The sequence below is a fragment of the Leguminivora glycinivorella genome, chromosome 19 (assembly GCF_023078275.1).
Source record: "Leguminivora glycinivorella isolate SPB_JAAS2020 chromosome 19, LegGlyc_1.1, whole genome shotgun sequence".
Lineage (NCBI taxonomy): Eukaryota > Metazoa > Arthropoda > Insecta > Lepidoptera > Tortricidae > Leguminivora > Leguminivora glycinivorella.
In genome coordinates this window covers 10,392,280-10,409,122 of record NC_062989.1, presented here as the reverse complement: position 1 = coordinate 10,409,122, position 16,843 = coordinate 10,392,280, and the positions used below count along the sequence as shown (strand labels likewise).

The 16,843-nt window shown below is 35.8% G+C and overlaps 1 protein-coding gene across 1 annotated transcript in view; it reads left to right on the top strand.

The window, feature by feature from the left end:
- Positions 1-16,843, top strand: part of LOC125236239 (alpha-tocopherol transfer protein) — a 40,678-nt gene that overhangs the window by 9,282 nt on the left and 14,553 nt on the right. Inside the window, exon 2 of the mRNA XM_048142924.1 lies at positions 13,900-14,058. Within this exon, the coding sequence (XP_047998881.1) occupies positions 13,905-14,058 (154 nt within the window). The 5' untranslated portion in view covers positions 13,900-13,904. The remainder of the gene's footprint in view (positions 1-13,899; positions 14,059-16,843) is intronic.

Here is a 16,843-nt window from a genome sequence, read left to right as displayed (position 1 = left end):
TTGCTCTATCTTCAAAAACCAGGGAGGAAATAGTCGAGAGCGTTTGTATGGAGAATTGACCCCTACCGTATCGTCTTAAGACTGTGTCAAATAGCGTGAATGTTTGCCACCGACGTGGTATTAAAAAAAAACTTGGTCTTTTGAAGTGTACATTCGGGATTGTGTGATTATTTTCGTGTTTAACTTCCGTCTTAGCTGAGTTTACACTCACTTGGACAAAATTCTGTTTAACGAAACTAAATATTAAAACTTTTCTCATTTTCCCCATCGATCAATTTATACATAATGACTTATTGTGTATTTTTTTTTGAATGACGAGTATTAAATATGGAGACACGAGGAACATAATATAAATAACAGCTTTATTATTATAATGGACCGTATCCGCACCTTGTTAGACAAATTCGAACTTTAATCCTTAAATCAAATTGATTTAATTTTTAATAATGTTTACTCGAGCGTCTCGTACGCGCCCACGAAACTATGAATAAGTATCTATAAGTGATAACACACGCGAGTGATAGCAAAATAATATCATTTTGATATCTTAATCGCAGTTCGAAATAATCTCAATAATTTAATCAGCGAAAAGTAATAAAAGCCAAGTTTTTGGCATATTTTAGAATGAGCTAAAATCATGATATTGATATTTCATTCTCAAAAAGTTAAACGATTATTTTTACAAAAAAATACAAGAAAACATCAGCTACTTTTCATTTTATTGTTAAATTGAGGTGTTTTTGTAATAATCCGAAATTAACCAGGAGATTGAGTAACCTCAAAAATCTCGCGGTAGATTCTTTTATTTGTACAGAAAACCCGTATACGAGTTAACCATTGAATAACATGTACATATAACCCAGTAATCAAGTACACTAAAAAAATAAATGCATCAACCATAGAACGCTTCGCTCATCAAATTAAGGCCCTGCTCACTGTAACTGCGTATATGTTCCGTAACGTCACAAGGCGTGACGCAGGCGATTTTAATCTAAAGAGGTACACTTATTGTTCTGAAACCGATTCTGATCCATTAAATTGGTTTGAGTTTTATATTGTTTCGATACTTGTTTGACCGTATTTCTACGACAGCCAAATAAATACCTATTCGAGAATAATAAAATGGGTTGCTTACCTACTTCATATAATGAATGGGAATATTTGTGTGGATCTTAACTATTATATTCTGTCCACAATGTTGATGGCGAGAACTTGTTGCACAATTCTTCAAAATATGCCAACAACGCGGTTTCAGAGAAAGTTGAAACATTTTTTTGCAATTTCCATTTCAAAACAATCATAACATTTTTGGTGCTCCTTATCCGACTTTTCAGGTAACGAATTGTCAGTCACTTTGATCGCCATAGCCTTGATTTCTTCGGAAGTACATAGTTCACCAGAATCACTTATAATTACTTAAGTTTTTGCACAATAACGTCGAATTAAAATAAACTACACAACACTAAAATACTAGTTCAAAAAGTTTACAAATGTCAAACATGCCATAGACAAGAGAAATAGAAAATAAGCCGGTTTTCAATTACGAAAAATGTGGTTGCGTTCAAGAATATATATATTTTTTTTTTTTTTTATTATTTTATTGCATTAATCACATTACATAATTAGGTGGTACAATAGATAGTGCGGTATACATGTGACACCCTGCAAGGGCACAGCAATATACTTAAAACTAACATGCACATACATTATTTTTAATGTAAGGGAGAGAGCCATCAACATTTTCACTCCTCGTTTGTGTCTTCAAAATACTCGTTTAAATTATAGTAACATTTTTGAATTAAATATACTTTTAAGCGTTTTTTAAAGAGTGGCAGTTTTTCTATACTTCTGATCGAATTTGGTAGGTGATTGTAAATTTTTATAACCATATACGGGGGGCTTGACGTAACTATTTTTAATGTTGAGAGGGGCAATTTCAGTTTGTTTAAGTCGCGATTATTTCTTTTCATTTTTGATGTGGTCGGAGTAAATAAATTCATTTGATTTCTTACATGATTCCAAAATGTACATGGAAGTGAGGGTCAACGTTTGAAGTTCCCAGAAGTGGTGCCTGCATGACTCCATCTGAGCTATGTTTGAGAGTATTCGGATACACCTCTTTTGGAGAATGAAAATTTTTTCTGTCTCGCAGCTATTTCCCCACAGTACGATACCGTATGACATTCTAGAGTAGGCATAAGCATAGTAGACAGAAAGAGCTGTTTGGAAGTCGGTCGTTCGTTTGAGGTGTTCTAGGGCAAATTTAAAGGAGGAAAGCTTTTTTGCTAATCTCTCAATGTGAGGTTTCCAGTTCATGCTAGTGTCGAGGTCGATGCCCAATACTGTAGCTGTGTTTACTGATTCTAAAGTTTTATCATTATAATTAAACGTAATGGATAGTGGTTGTTTTTGATAGGGCTTAAATTGAATTATTTTAGTTTTTTCTAAATTTAGTTGAAGATTATGAAGGTCTAGCCATTTCTCGATATTTTTCATTGATGATTTTAACTTATTTTCAGCTTCTAGTTCATTAGAACATGAAAAAAGCACCGAAACGTCATCTGCAAAAAGAGCGCTATGATGTTCTATTGCGTTTGGTAGGTCATTGATATAGATTAAAAATAAAATACATCCGAGGACGCTACCTTGGGGAATTGAACCTCTAAGATTCTCAGAACTCTATTTAAATGTCGAATGTAAAATTATTTGATAAACTTATGATTTTTACCTTTGTTTTGCAATATCTAATATGTAAAACGCATTTCAGTTTATTTTTTCATCTTGATTTAAATTATGAACCTTAACATCATATTATTTATTAAAAGTTACAAATGAAAACATACCTGATAAATTGCATACCTGGAAGTTGAGTTTTAAAAAAAAACTAACAGAACTCCTATATTCATATGATTACTGCTAGTAGTAATCATATGAACCTATAGACAAATAGACTTTCTTATCGTTACTCAAATGAACTTAATTTGGATACCGCTGACAATAATCTCATTGGCAGATTTGAGTGCTGGAGTAGAAAAATATAAGAAGATCATACCATCTAATACATTAAAATGCGACCGCCTAAGAACGCGCATACGCTACACAACACATAGATGGCGCCACAAAAAAATGTCTTGTAGCTCTTGATTATACTTGTAGATGGCGTTAAGTTTCACTTTTGATACAGATGTATGTCTCGAAAGTGACATTTAACGCCAATCTACAAATCATCATCATCATTTCAGCCGTTAATCGCCCACTGCTGAGCATATGCCTCCCTTCGTGTACGCCACTTATCCCGGTCCTGGGCTAATCTCGTCCAGAAATGCCCCGCAGTTTTTCGAAACTACAAATAATCAATGGCAACAATGCATTTTTTGTGGCGCCATCTATGTGTGGTGTAGAGTATGCGCGTTCTTAGACGGTCGAATTTTAACCTATGGGATTAATCTATGCTATATAAAACACTATGGAAAGTAAATGACTAGCATGTAAGCGACGCAACAATCTAGCAATCTGTCAATTAAATGACTGACAAGTGACACTTATGTATCTACATCAACTTAATTTGAAAGGCGCTGTAGCGCTGTTTTGAGACTAATTCTACGGCTTATCTGTCTTCATTTGAACATAAAACTAGTGTTTATTATATTAACATTATTGGCCTGTTTTAGTGCTATAATAAAAATAATGACACAAATTAAGTCTTACAATTTTTGTACCATAATAGTAGTGTAAAATATTACTAGCGCCCCTTGTCAATCGCGACTAATCGCGCGCAGTGTAATCGCGATCGCAGATCATATCAAAACTAGATGAAAATCATATCACATTTATAAAGCACAATAGGCCCCTATATGTATGTATTGTCTCAGTGACATACGACTATTCGTTTTGAAAGGTTTACTCGCTATTAAGGCTTGTTAGGATGCACGCATGCGCTCGGAAAGTTGGCAAGATCATTGTCATTGCGCATCGACTAAACAACAATGTAAGAATATATTATTATCTACAGACTTCATATAAACATCTAGCTGATGGAGATTTTATGTTGAACATTAAAAATTAATAAGACAGATAGAGAAAAGAAATAAAATAAGAAAAAACGTTTAGACGTTTAGAGAAAAACGTTTTTATTTTATTTAAGTACATCACTTTTGACTTGACACTTTCGGATCATATCGGATTTAGAGCTAATATTTGTATTTATTTATTTATTATTTGTAGTATCATGAACTTTTCATCACCAATAGGCTGGTTTCCTATTATTCAAATCAGCTTCTTTTTAAGAACTATCAAAACGATTTGCTAATTATGGAATTAGTATGAAATACTCAGGGTGAGGAGTGACGTCTCGGTCAATTCATATACTTTATATCTTTATATTTTTAATTTATTAAATATAAATTAAATAAATATGTTTAAACATGACTACTGTCCGTATTTTTTTGTAGTTGTTTATTTCTTACACTGCATAAAATATTTTATTTTAAGTATAGGAAACTAGCATATTGTAAAAAATTGACCCGAATATTTTAAAATTATTCACGTTCTACAGACCAGAATGAACACATCAAAGCAAACTTGCCTGGCCATAAAGAAATCAAATATTTGGCTTGAACTCGTCAACCGAAGGTTTGCGACACCTGACCTTCGCTTAGACACCATACAGCTTAGCACCTACACGAGGCCTCTGTTTGACATGCACTCGAAATTCGTGGTATATGATGTGATGTGCGTTGGTAAAGTAATCAAGTGTAAGGTCGGTACCTTAAAAAAAAAAAAAAAAAAAAAGCACCGGTGTGCCTAAGGTGGCCCATCATTAGGGTTCCGTAGTCAACTAGGAACCCTTATAGTTTCGCCATGTCTGTCTGTCCGTCCGTCCGTCCGTCCGTCCGCGGATAATCTCAGTAACCGTTAGTACTAGAAAGCTGAAATTTGGTACCAATATGTATATAAATCACGCCAACAAAGTGCAAAAATAAAAAATGGAAAAAAAAGTTTTATTAGGGCACCCCCCCTACATGTAAAGTGAGGGGCTGATATTTTTTTTCATTCCAACCCCAACATATGATATATTTTTGGATAGGTATTTAAAAATGAATAAGGGTTTACTAAGATTGTTTTTTGATAATATTAATATTTTCGGAAATAATCGCTCCTAAAGGAAAAAAAAGTGCGTCCCCCCCCTTTAACTTTTGAACCATAAGTTTAAAAAATATGAAAAAAATCACAAAAGTAGAACTTTATAAATGCTTTCTAGGAAAATTGTTTTGAACTTGATAGGTTCAGTAGTTTTTGAGAAAAATACGGAAAACTACGGAACCCTACACTGAGCGTGGCCCGACACGCTCTTGGCCGGTTTTTTTATATTTTTCTCACTTGTAATATAGACTTGAAGTTTTGTTTATAGTGCTAACGAATATGGACACAATTTTAAGCTCATTCATACGTACATACATACATACATACTATCACGCCTGTATCCCATGAAGGGGTAAGCAGAGCACATGAAACTTCTCAAGTTTCAGTGCTACTCTTGGCAAATAAGGGGCTGAAAAGAAAACGAAACTGTGACATTGCAGTGATAGGTTGCCAGCCTCTCGCCTACGCCACAATTTGCCCCATATCCCACAGCTCATTCATAGTTCATATGGCTGAAAAATAAATAATCTATAAGACACTATTATACGGATTGACAAAAGACTTGCTCAAAAATAATGAATTTTACAAAATGTATTTCTGACAATTAACGTCACTTCTTCGCACTCATAACAAAAAAAAATAGCACATCCTTACACACTTGCAAAAACTTTGTGGTAGTTTAATTAATATAATTATCACGGAACTATCTTTTTATGCCAATTCTCCATTAACACATGTAAGTACTTACTCATAACACGTGAGGTCATAATCAAGATGCATTGTACGAAATATCGCAAAAACATACCGGACCTTCATTAAAACCTTCAGAAGTTAATGATTTATATATAAAAAAAACTTCAAAGTTCATAACTTGCTCTTTCAACATAGCTTTAGCCATCGCAGCATGGTTCAGTTAAAGCTAAATACTCGTAAGTCAAAAATATATTTAGTCAAAATTTGGTAGGAAAGGTACCAATGCTCGAAAGTGTACCAGTAATTGCCTCTTTCAATTTTAAGTCACAGTGAATAAATGTGACAGAAGGGAGTCATCTATAGGGTCTATTAGCGTGTCAAGCACTGGTACTTTTACCTTACATTAACAGATTAGAACCAAAATGTATTCACTTGTAACTCTTTTGATTTTTTAGGGTTCCGTAGTCAACTAGGAACCCTTATAGTTTCGCCATGTCTGTCTGTCCGTCCGTCCGTCCGCGGATAATCTCAGTGACCGTTAGCACTAGAAACCTGTAATTTGGTACCAATCTGTATATCAATCACGGCGACAAAGTGCAAAAATAAAAAGTGGAAAAAATGTTTTATTAGGGTACCCCCCCCTACACGTAAAGTGGGGAGTGATTTTTTTTTTCATTGCAATCCTAACGTGTGATATATTGTTGGATAGGTATTTTAAATGAATAATGGTTTACTAAAATCGTTTTTTGATAATATTCATATTTTTGGAAATAATCGCTCCTAAAGGGAAAAAAAGTGTGCCCCCGCCCTCTAACTTTTGAACCACACGTTTCAAAAATATGAAAAAAATCACAACAGTAGAACTTTATAAACACTTTCTAGGAAAATTGTTTTGAACTTGATAGGTTCAGTAGTTTTTGAGAAAAATACGGAAAACTACGGAACCCTACACTGAGCGTGGCCCGACACGCTCTTGGCCGTTTTTTCATTCTTACAGATGATCACAAAATTACGATACAAGTGCGAAAAAAGGAGGTTTGTGGTGATAAATTAAAACACGACAGAAGGGAGTGTTTTAAATAGACATGAGTTACGAATTTCCTTTTCGCACGTGTATCGTACGACGTTTTTCAGTACACGATGGCACTCCGAAGTTTCGACCTGCCAAGAAATGAAGCAATACTGAAAATGTATTGGTAATCTAATTAAATACAAAAGTCTTGGCAAAGAATACCTTTTTGTACCCTTTGGTGTAGAAACTCTAGGTCCATGGGGCCCCAGCGCGAACAAGTTGTTCACAGAAATCGCGAAGCCTCTGGTTGAGATAACTGGTGACCGAAGAGCTGGCGACTTCCTCGCACAACGTATCAGCATTGCGATACAGCGAGGAAATGTCGCCAGTATCCTTGGTACAATGCCTCAAGGGCCTATTTTAGACATTAGCTAGCTTTTAGTTTAGTCTTAGTTTCTTATATAATTATGTAAATATGTTCATGTAAATAAAGAGTTTCATATTAAAGATATTTACTTTAGGGTATGAATCAGCGATATTGAATAAGAAAATATACACACAAAAACTACATCTATTTACGATTATGTGGCCTCTTCGAATAGATTCCGGATATTAGTGAAATCATAATAGAATGCCAATAAAACTTGAATCTATTTAAACCGGGTCTATATTAATTCGCATAACTGAATACTCCTAATATGAATTGGCATACCGTTTATTACGCATAATGTTTAATACGCATATCATTATTTCGCATAACAGATTTCGTATAATGCTAATGCGCATAATGTAAATTGTTATAACGATGAATTGGTATAAGTATAATAAGCATAACTTTGTTTCGTAGAATGTTTAAATGGCATACAAGAAAATTATATTTTCACCACACTAACGGGTAACGGCTTACTTTTCTGTTCGAAAATAGATAGCAAAATTGCATTTTATCCACAAGAGTTCAAAGTAATTTCATACAGATTTTAACTTGATGTCTTAAGCTAGCTGATAGAATTTTACCCATAAATGATGATTTTGAATCATAAATATTGAAGAAATCGATGGATTTGATTTAGTTTGATGTTTTATAGTCAGTATTTTGTTCGAGTTGGGGTGGTGACAAATTTGGTTTTCAAACTCGGTGGCAATGTTTAACGTGCCGTACGAAGGTTAATGTGCCTTGAAACCCTCGCAACGCTCAAGATTCCACTTTTTGAACCGCGAGCGTAGCGAGTATATATTATGGAATCTTCCGCTTGCTCGGGTATCAGTATCGGCACGTGCGATCAGCGAAAATCTGAACGATGAAATAATATTATTTAAAATACTATCCATTTTCAATTTCTTTAGTAAGGTACAGCGGGGCAAATCTAGACTAAAAGGCAATTATTCCATTATTACATGTACCCACTGAACACGCTTACTACATAACTGGTAGACACTCTATTTTCTGAAAAACACTTACGAAAAACGAAAAAACTTAATAAGTAATGTATAAATAAAATAAAGACTCCTTAACTCAAATAATCCTTTTAATTTAAGATTAGCAGATAAGTTCATAAGTGCATGTATGTTTCTTAAAAATAAACAGTTTTTTTTAATAATGCAAACATTGTAAAACATGGAAGAAATTGACCAGTTACATTTGCCCCCCACTCGAGATTGGCCCGTACCTCTGCCGTGTCATACCTATGTCATGTAACTTGAGTTACATGATATACGCGTAACAAGTTTAATTCGTGTTTTTATGAAAGTCTTTACCTACCAAGTGAAAAAAAAATCATAAATCTCTTACCAATTCCTCATACGAGCTTGTCACTAAACTCGTGTAACTCCGTTTTTGCCCTAGTGAGCTGTGGCTATCTCCCGTAACTAACAGTTACAGTAGATAGCCACGACACGCCTTTTACGCATCGAGCAATTTGGAACTCAGTTACAGTACTTAGGCACGACAGACTTAGTCTTATATTATAGGCAGTCATAGAAGACTTTGCCTTATATTATAGGCAGACATAGAAGTTTTTGTGGCAAAATAAAGTGATTGAAAAAATTAAATATTGACAAATATATTATCGATATGATAAGAAGCTTTTGAAAAAACCCCCGACCGCGACCTAGTGGACCGATTTTCATGAAACATGGCTAAGAACACTCCCGACTAACTCAGCTTTCAGAAAAAAAAAAGTAAATCAAAATCGGTTCATCCGTTCGAGCGCTACGATGCCACAGACAGATACACACACAGACAAACAGACAGACAGACAGACAGACAGACATACATTCGTTTTTGCGTCGGGGGTTAAAAAGCAACTATCATGATAGTAATAAGGTTCAAATCCATAAAAAGTCATTGCGGAGATAACACGTTTTGTCATCATCTTCGAAAAAAGTTACCTGCATACTGCGAACTGTTCCATAAATTTGAACCTTATTGCTATACGGTAATTGTTTTTTAACTACACTGAGACTTTAGCGCGTGCCGTTTAAAAGGGACTTAGCCACGTGAATAATAGAAACAAAGGCTTTTGTTTAACAGATTACGGCAAAAATGTTGTTTACGTATCTCATGAAACTGATAAAACGTAATAAACTGTACTGAGAACACTGCATCTATAGCTCAGGCAATAACTCAAGTCATAGCCATATTTAACATATATTGTCCTTGTATTTAGAAGCCAACAGAATAGTGTGTCGGGGGTGTTAAGAGTCATTTCTATACTAATCTTTATTTTGTAATAAACGGCTCGTTGTACCGAGAACCGACAGAATGGTACCTTTTCACGGCCGGCATACAAGCGCAATTACGTTCCTTACCTGCACCTAAATTTTACGACATGCACTAAACAAAGGATTACTTGACCTAAATTGTAAAGAACTAACCTACATTGTGTATTGTTAGCTAAGCAAGAGAACATGCAAACAAAAACTGGAACAGGACAAAAAACGCAACAGCTTACGAGTCATTGCTCCTTTCTTTATTATCTATCCATCCCATTGTATTGTTGAATGTGGGTTACTAGGCCAGTAGTAATAAGGAGGTCACTGACCCATATTTCGCTAAACAATAGTACGGATAGATAACAAAAGATTTGGGTCAACCTGCTAACAAAAAAGGTGCATTATTTATCTACAATTTAGGTCAGTAATACAATCCTTTGTTAAATTTATGCCTTAATTTATAAGAACGTAATAAATATAAATTTAACATCATATTAAGGCTAGATCTAGATTACATACCTATATAGTTATCTGATCAAACATTCAAATACTATATACAACGTGCTTTTATTAAATTCCGACAACTTTAAGGGAAGGTTTGTTTAGGTCAAATACATTTTTTTAAGAAACTGCTGTGTTAACTCTTATTCACAAAAAATAATTAAATTAGTGAACACGGGTGGTTCAACATTTACCACTTTCTAATGTTATTTGTTTTGACATGTGCCGTCCGACAATTAACACGAATTAATTAATTTATTATGTATAAAAACGAAAAAGAATTTATTTTTTATATACTGCGTGTTTTCTGTTAATGGGCCTAACTATGTGTTGAATTTAACGGGAAACGAAAAAAACACGATGTATAATTATTAATTGATTGAATTACAACATTTACTATAACAATAAACTTGTATCTAAGCCAACTGAGAAAAATATTTTAGTTAACGTGTCGTGCCCAACTACTGTAACTTGAGTTACAAGACGTCGCAAAACAGACTTTGTATGGGGAGCCTGTCGTGCCTAACTACTATATAGCCTATAATTTTAAATATATCCAAAAAATATGTTTTTTTTGTGCATCTACATCAGCATTACACTTACTACAATGTAACTGTGTAGTTTTTTCTTTATATTTCCACACCAGTATTGAATGCAGATCGAATTACCAAAAAAAACTTTAAACTGATTTTACTCAAAACTATGTTTTTCGAGTTACATGAGATAGGCGTGACACGGCAGACCTTACTTACCCCTATTTTTTTCATGCTTAATAAGTGAGACAGTATAAGATTAAACACTCAAAATCGAGCGCTCGAAATTGGAAAATCAGGCTCTGATTGAAACAATCGCTTTCTCCATACAGTTAGTAAGTATGGCAATTCATTTTAGGATAATTAAAGTTATACGAAATAATAGTATGCAAATTTCAATTGTTATGCGAAATAAGAATTATGCATTTTTAATATTATGCTTATTCAATGTTATGAACAATTATGTTATGCCAAATCTGTTATGCGAATTCAAATTATGCGAATTAATGATAGGCGAAATAGAGGGCACCCATTTAAACCTTATTGTATTCTGAGGAAATGGCACGACCGCCTCCCAACCGGTCTTCCTTACAAAAGTTAAATTTGAAAATCTAAAAATTATAATTAGATAATTACAATTTGTATTTTCCCCGTGTGATGTCGGTCATAAATTTCACCACTCTTTTTCCTATCGTGTGTATCGTACCTACTGGAATATAGATTCTTGCCTGGGTAGGTATCTGCCTGCGTATCATGCTTCCAATTTTATCACTTATCTATGTGGATAAAGTATGTCAGTGTGAGAGTGTCAGATGTCTTATCCACGTGGATAAGAGATAAAATTGGAAGCATAATACGCCGGCTGTAATAACTAATCTCCATATTTTTCTTATAATGATCTGATGCTGCAGTTCATGCATGGTAGGTATCTTTATTATATTTTATTTCCAAGACAGTCCTGTCCAGAAATATATGACTACGCGCCATCTTGCGGAATTTCATTAGAACTATTTTCTTCATACTAATCTGAACTGTCACCGCATACATGAGAATAACCAGCGCCATCTCGACAATAGTCATATATCATGTCATGCTTTAGTTGGCCGTGTTGTCCATCATTTGCCATAAAACTGTCATTTTGTATTAAAAACAAGTTACAGGAATTTTCATAATCTGACGATCATAGTAATTAAGAATCTATTTAAAAATATACTGTTAACGTGCAAAAAAAGTGTTGTGTTGGCAAGGGAATACCCTGACTAAGAACCACAATCAGATTATATATTATGTTGTAAGATTTCCTTAAAAGTTGAATAGATATTCAACCTATCAACGACTATTACCACGATGTTTCCTTTAGTTTAAACGAGGTAGGGCATAGCGAATAAACGAGGTAGGGCATAGCGAATGATATTCCGCTTTGTGTGGTAGGGCACAGCACAGCGGATATCGTCTCGTTCGAATCTAGAGTAGAGCCCAACTGGGGTAGTACCTCCGCCTTACAGAAGACCGCAGCCAAATAGCACTAGACCCTACTCATAGTGTTGTGTTCCTGTCAGTGAGTAAGGTTGCCAGAGCTCAACGAGGGTGCGGTGTGCAGGGTGGCTAGCCGAATGGCACAATCGCTCACGAAACGCTCACGAAACGAAGCGCTAGTAGATATCTATCTCTATCGCTCGTGCGTATTGGCGCGACAGAGCCAGTCAAACTGGCGCGGCGTTTCGTTTTCGTTTGGCGTCGGAGAAATGCCATTCGGCTACGCACCCTGATGACGGGAGGACTTACGGAACTAACTTGTTCCGTTTATTGTCCTTTGAGTCGTCGGCAACCCGAACCCTCCTTGGAACTTGTACACTCCTTTTTGCTGTGTACTTAACACAGCAAAAGGGAATGTACAAGTTTCTAATGGGGTGGCAACGCGCATGTGACACTGTTTGAGTTGCAGGCGTCCATAGGTTACGGTGACCGCTTTACATCAGGCGGGCCGTATACTTGTTTGCCACCGACGTAATATAAAAAAAAAAAAGTTTAATCATTTATATTTTATTATATAGGTATTTATTGTACAAGAACCTTGAACATGTTCGTAGTCTTCTCAAGGTGCAAAAAATAACAAGTAGTTTTTTTTATATTGATTTGCTAAGGAAAGTAAGATAGGGGAAGATTAGGAGATTAGAAGGTAGGAAGTAAATCTGCACCAACTTAGGTACATAAGTCGGCAATTAAACTAAAATTGAATGGAAACGCCGTGTAAATAGCCCCTAATATTACCTTTTCAAACATACCTACTCTTCTTGCGGTCAGTGTAAAATGGGCAACATGTCATACCTAAACCTAATCATGATAAACTCCGGGATTAAAAGTTACATCAAAGTTTTAACCTTAATTATGAAGATGACTGTTAATGCTACAATGTAAGTGTACAAGTACATGGACATTAATTATTATGGCTGCCAATTTGATGCACTTTTAACACTAATCAGGGGTCACGTGTAGGTTGGCGGTGGGACCTAGGTCCTATGGTGCACTTAATATATAAATTACACAACATGCTCAAACTCTCCGTAAATTACTGAAAATGTTTATGAAAAAATTCTGATGTTAGTGACCATAGAAAACATTACCTTTAAGGTTAGGATGTTTTACGTAATGTTCTCAATAGTTGATGACTTCATTTGGTGTTTGAGGTATACACTGACCTTTAATATAAACTCGTCAAATGCCTTATAAATTAGCCCTAAAGCTTGGCAATAAATGTGCGAAGAAGAATGCACCAAGAACTTTTGGAAGCTAAGTACTTCATCGCGTTGCTATTTAGACAAATGAACATCCCTACTGTCTTCTGAAAAATCTCACGTCGTATTTACTTTGCCATACTATAAATAAATAAAATTAATCTTAACTGATTTTTAATCCCCGACGCAAAAACGACGGGTTGTTATACATTTGACGTGTCTGTCTGTCTGTGGCATTGTAGCTCCCGAACGGATGGACCGATTTAGATTTTTTTGTTTCAAAGCTGAATTAGTCGGTTAACCATGTTTCAAGAAAATCGGCCCACTATATCGGGGGATTTAGGTTATTATTTCAAGTGATATACTCAGCATCAATAGCAGAAAACCAAACAACTCGCAAAATGTATTCTACCAAACTAAAATATTTTCCACAAAAGAGACACAAGCTAGTGACATTTCCTGTCTCGTCGGTCAACGTTAGTTATCTAAGTCAAGACACTGCGATTTCTGCAAACACTTGCGCGCTGTATCCTCATGAATCTAAATTAGAAACATTTCTTTTTGTTTCCAGTAACCATGAAGCTAAAGTCAGAACTCCTGATACAGCCCTCGGGTGAGATGTGGAAGAAAATCAGGGAAGAATTGAAGGAGGACCTTGAGACTTGTGATAGGGACGCGGCGCTTATCAGGGATTGGCTGAAGAAGCAGCCGCATCTGCCTGATGACTGGGGTAAGGTATATCAAAATACTAGCATTTTCTCTTATCTAATCTTGTTTTTGCATACTAACTTTGGACCCCCATTTCACCCCCTTCCTTTCCAAATCCTTTCTTAGTGCTCCTCTACACCTTATAAAATAACCTACGTGCCAAATTTGGAATCTCTAGGATCAGCGGTTTCGGCTGTGTGTTGATATGTCAGTCAGTCAGTCAGTTTCTTCTAAAGTTATTCGCCAAATTGTTTATTCACAAAATACATCTGTATAAAAAAAAACATAAAAAGAACTTAAACTACTAAACTTAAACTAACACAGAATAAATATTATGTACATAAAAATATTTATAAATAAAATACAGGAGCGAGCTCGGCGCCGGATGGTAGGGTGCCCAGAAGGCTGGCAGCATTGCCGCTATGGATCGCGATGCTTATTCGCTGCGCAAGAAATGAACCAGCCCTCTGGTTACCCGTAACAACAATGAGACGCTTCGCCAGCTCCCTGAAAACAGAGTGTGCTCCGGGTCCCCAGGGTCCAAGGGTTTCCACCCCAAACGGCTTTTCTTGTATTGTATTGTTATTGTTGTTGTGTTCAAATGGTCCTAGCCATCCTTTACAGTATATGATTGATTCAGATCTACTCAAGCTACATAGTATAGACTGTAAAAATGAAAAAAGGAACGTCAGGAAAATAGGTGGCACTGTGGTGAAGTCCTCGTCCCTCGTGGGAGTCGTGAGCTGAGCAAATCATTGACAGCGTAGTAATAATGTCACATATTATCATTCTCTTGATGGTCCCCTTCACGTCATTCTCTTGATGATCCCCTAGCGTCATCGGAGAGATTTGTAACTATAATTTAAAGCTGACATCTGGATACTTGCTTTTGAATGTACTTTTACGGATTTTTCTCCTGTTCTTTCTACATTCTATTGTTATTTAGTTCAACTGCGCAGCTACGCCATTTTCCAGTAACGTTTATTTCAGTCACAGTTTCGTTTTCTTTCAACCCCTTATTTGCCAAGAGTGGCACTGAAACCTGAGTAGTTTCATGTGCTCTGCCTACCCCTTCATGGGACACAGGCGTGATTGTATGTATGTATGTATGTTTATTTCAGTGCCGATGCCCATAATAATCGAGTCATTCATGATAAAGCGTCCAAGGGGAATCCTATTAAGTAAATAAAAATAAACATCAAAGAATATGTTTTTACGTGGGTACACCTACAAAATATACTTCGCAACTGAGAGACAAATGTATAAATAGTTACAAAGGTACCTAAATATCTTCAAAATTAAAATCTCTTTATTGTAAAACATGTCACCTATCTATGATATATCAAAGAGTATTAATAACCAATTAAAAAACAATCACATTGATTGAATTTAAACGACATAATGCATTTTTAACACGCTTTTATTAGGTCGTCGTGTATGTAACTATGTATGTAATGGAATCTAAGGAAGCTAATTTAACCATCTTCCAGGAGTCGTAGCGTAATGAAAATTGGCAGATATATGTAGTTCCGATGACAATACAATAATATGGTACTGTTGAGCTGATCTGATGATGGAGTCGGAAGATATGAACTGGAACTACATGATGGAACATCGTATCATAGCCGTTTTTGGGTTTCTTAGAAAAGTCTTGTAATGAACTTTGACTACAATTAGGTTTCAAGGTCTGATGATGAAGCCGAAAGATATGAACTGGAACTACATGATGGAACATCGTATCATAGCTGTTTTTGGGTTTCTTAGAAAAGTCTTGTAATGAACTTTGACTACGATTAGGTTTCAAGGTCTGATGATGGAGCCGGAAGATATGAACTGGAACTACATGATGGAACATCGTATCATAGCTGTTTTTGGGCTTCTTAGGAAAGTCTTGTAATGAACTTTGACTACAATTAGGTTTCAAGGTCTGATGATGGAGCCGGAAGATATGAGCTGGAACTACATGATGGAACATCGTATCATAGCTATTTTTGGGCTTCTTAGAAAAGTCTTGTAATGAACTTTGACTACGATTAGGTTTCAAGGTCTGATGATGAAGCCGGAAGATATGAACTGGAACTACATGATGGAACATCGTATCATAGCTGTTTTTGGGTTTCTTAGAAAAGTCTTGTAATGAACTTTGACTACGATTAGGTTTCAAGGTCTCCGCATAAAAGAAAGATTAACGTAGTATTTAAAATAAGTTGGGTTAGCGTTTTCTTGTGACCTTTCAGAGCAAACAAAGGGGGGCTCGAGAGGCGAAGCCCCCCGCATAAAAGAAAGATCAACGTTGTATTTAAAATAAGTTGGGTTAAGGTTTTCTTGTGATCCTTAAGAGTAAAGAAAGGGGGGCTCGGGGGCGAAGCCCCCGCATGAAAGAAAGATCAACGTAGTATTTAGAATAAGTTGGGTTAGCGTTTTCTTGTGACCTTTAAGAGCAAATAAAGGGGGCTCGGGGGCGAAGCCCCCGCATGAAAGAAAGATCAACGTAGTATTTAGAATAAGTTGGGTTAGCGTTTTCTTGTGACGTTTAAGAGCAAACAAAGGGGGGCTCGGGGGGCCCCCCGTATGAAAGAAAGATCAACATAGTATTTAAGATAAGTTGGGTTAGCGTTTTCTTGTGACCTTTAAGAGCAAACAGCAAACAAAGGGGGCTCGGGGGCGAAGCCCCCGCATAAAAGAAAGATAAACGTTGTAATTAAAATAAGTTGGGTTAGGGTTTTCTTGTTACCCTTAAGAGTAACGAAAAGGGGGGCTCGGGAGGCGAAGCCCCCCGCATAAAAGAAAGATTAACGTAGTATTTA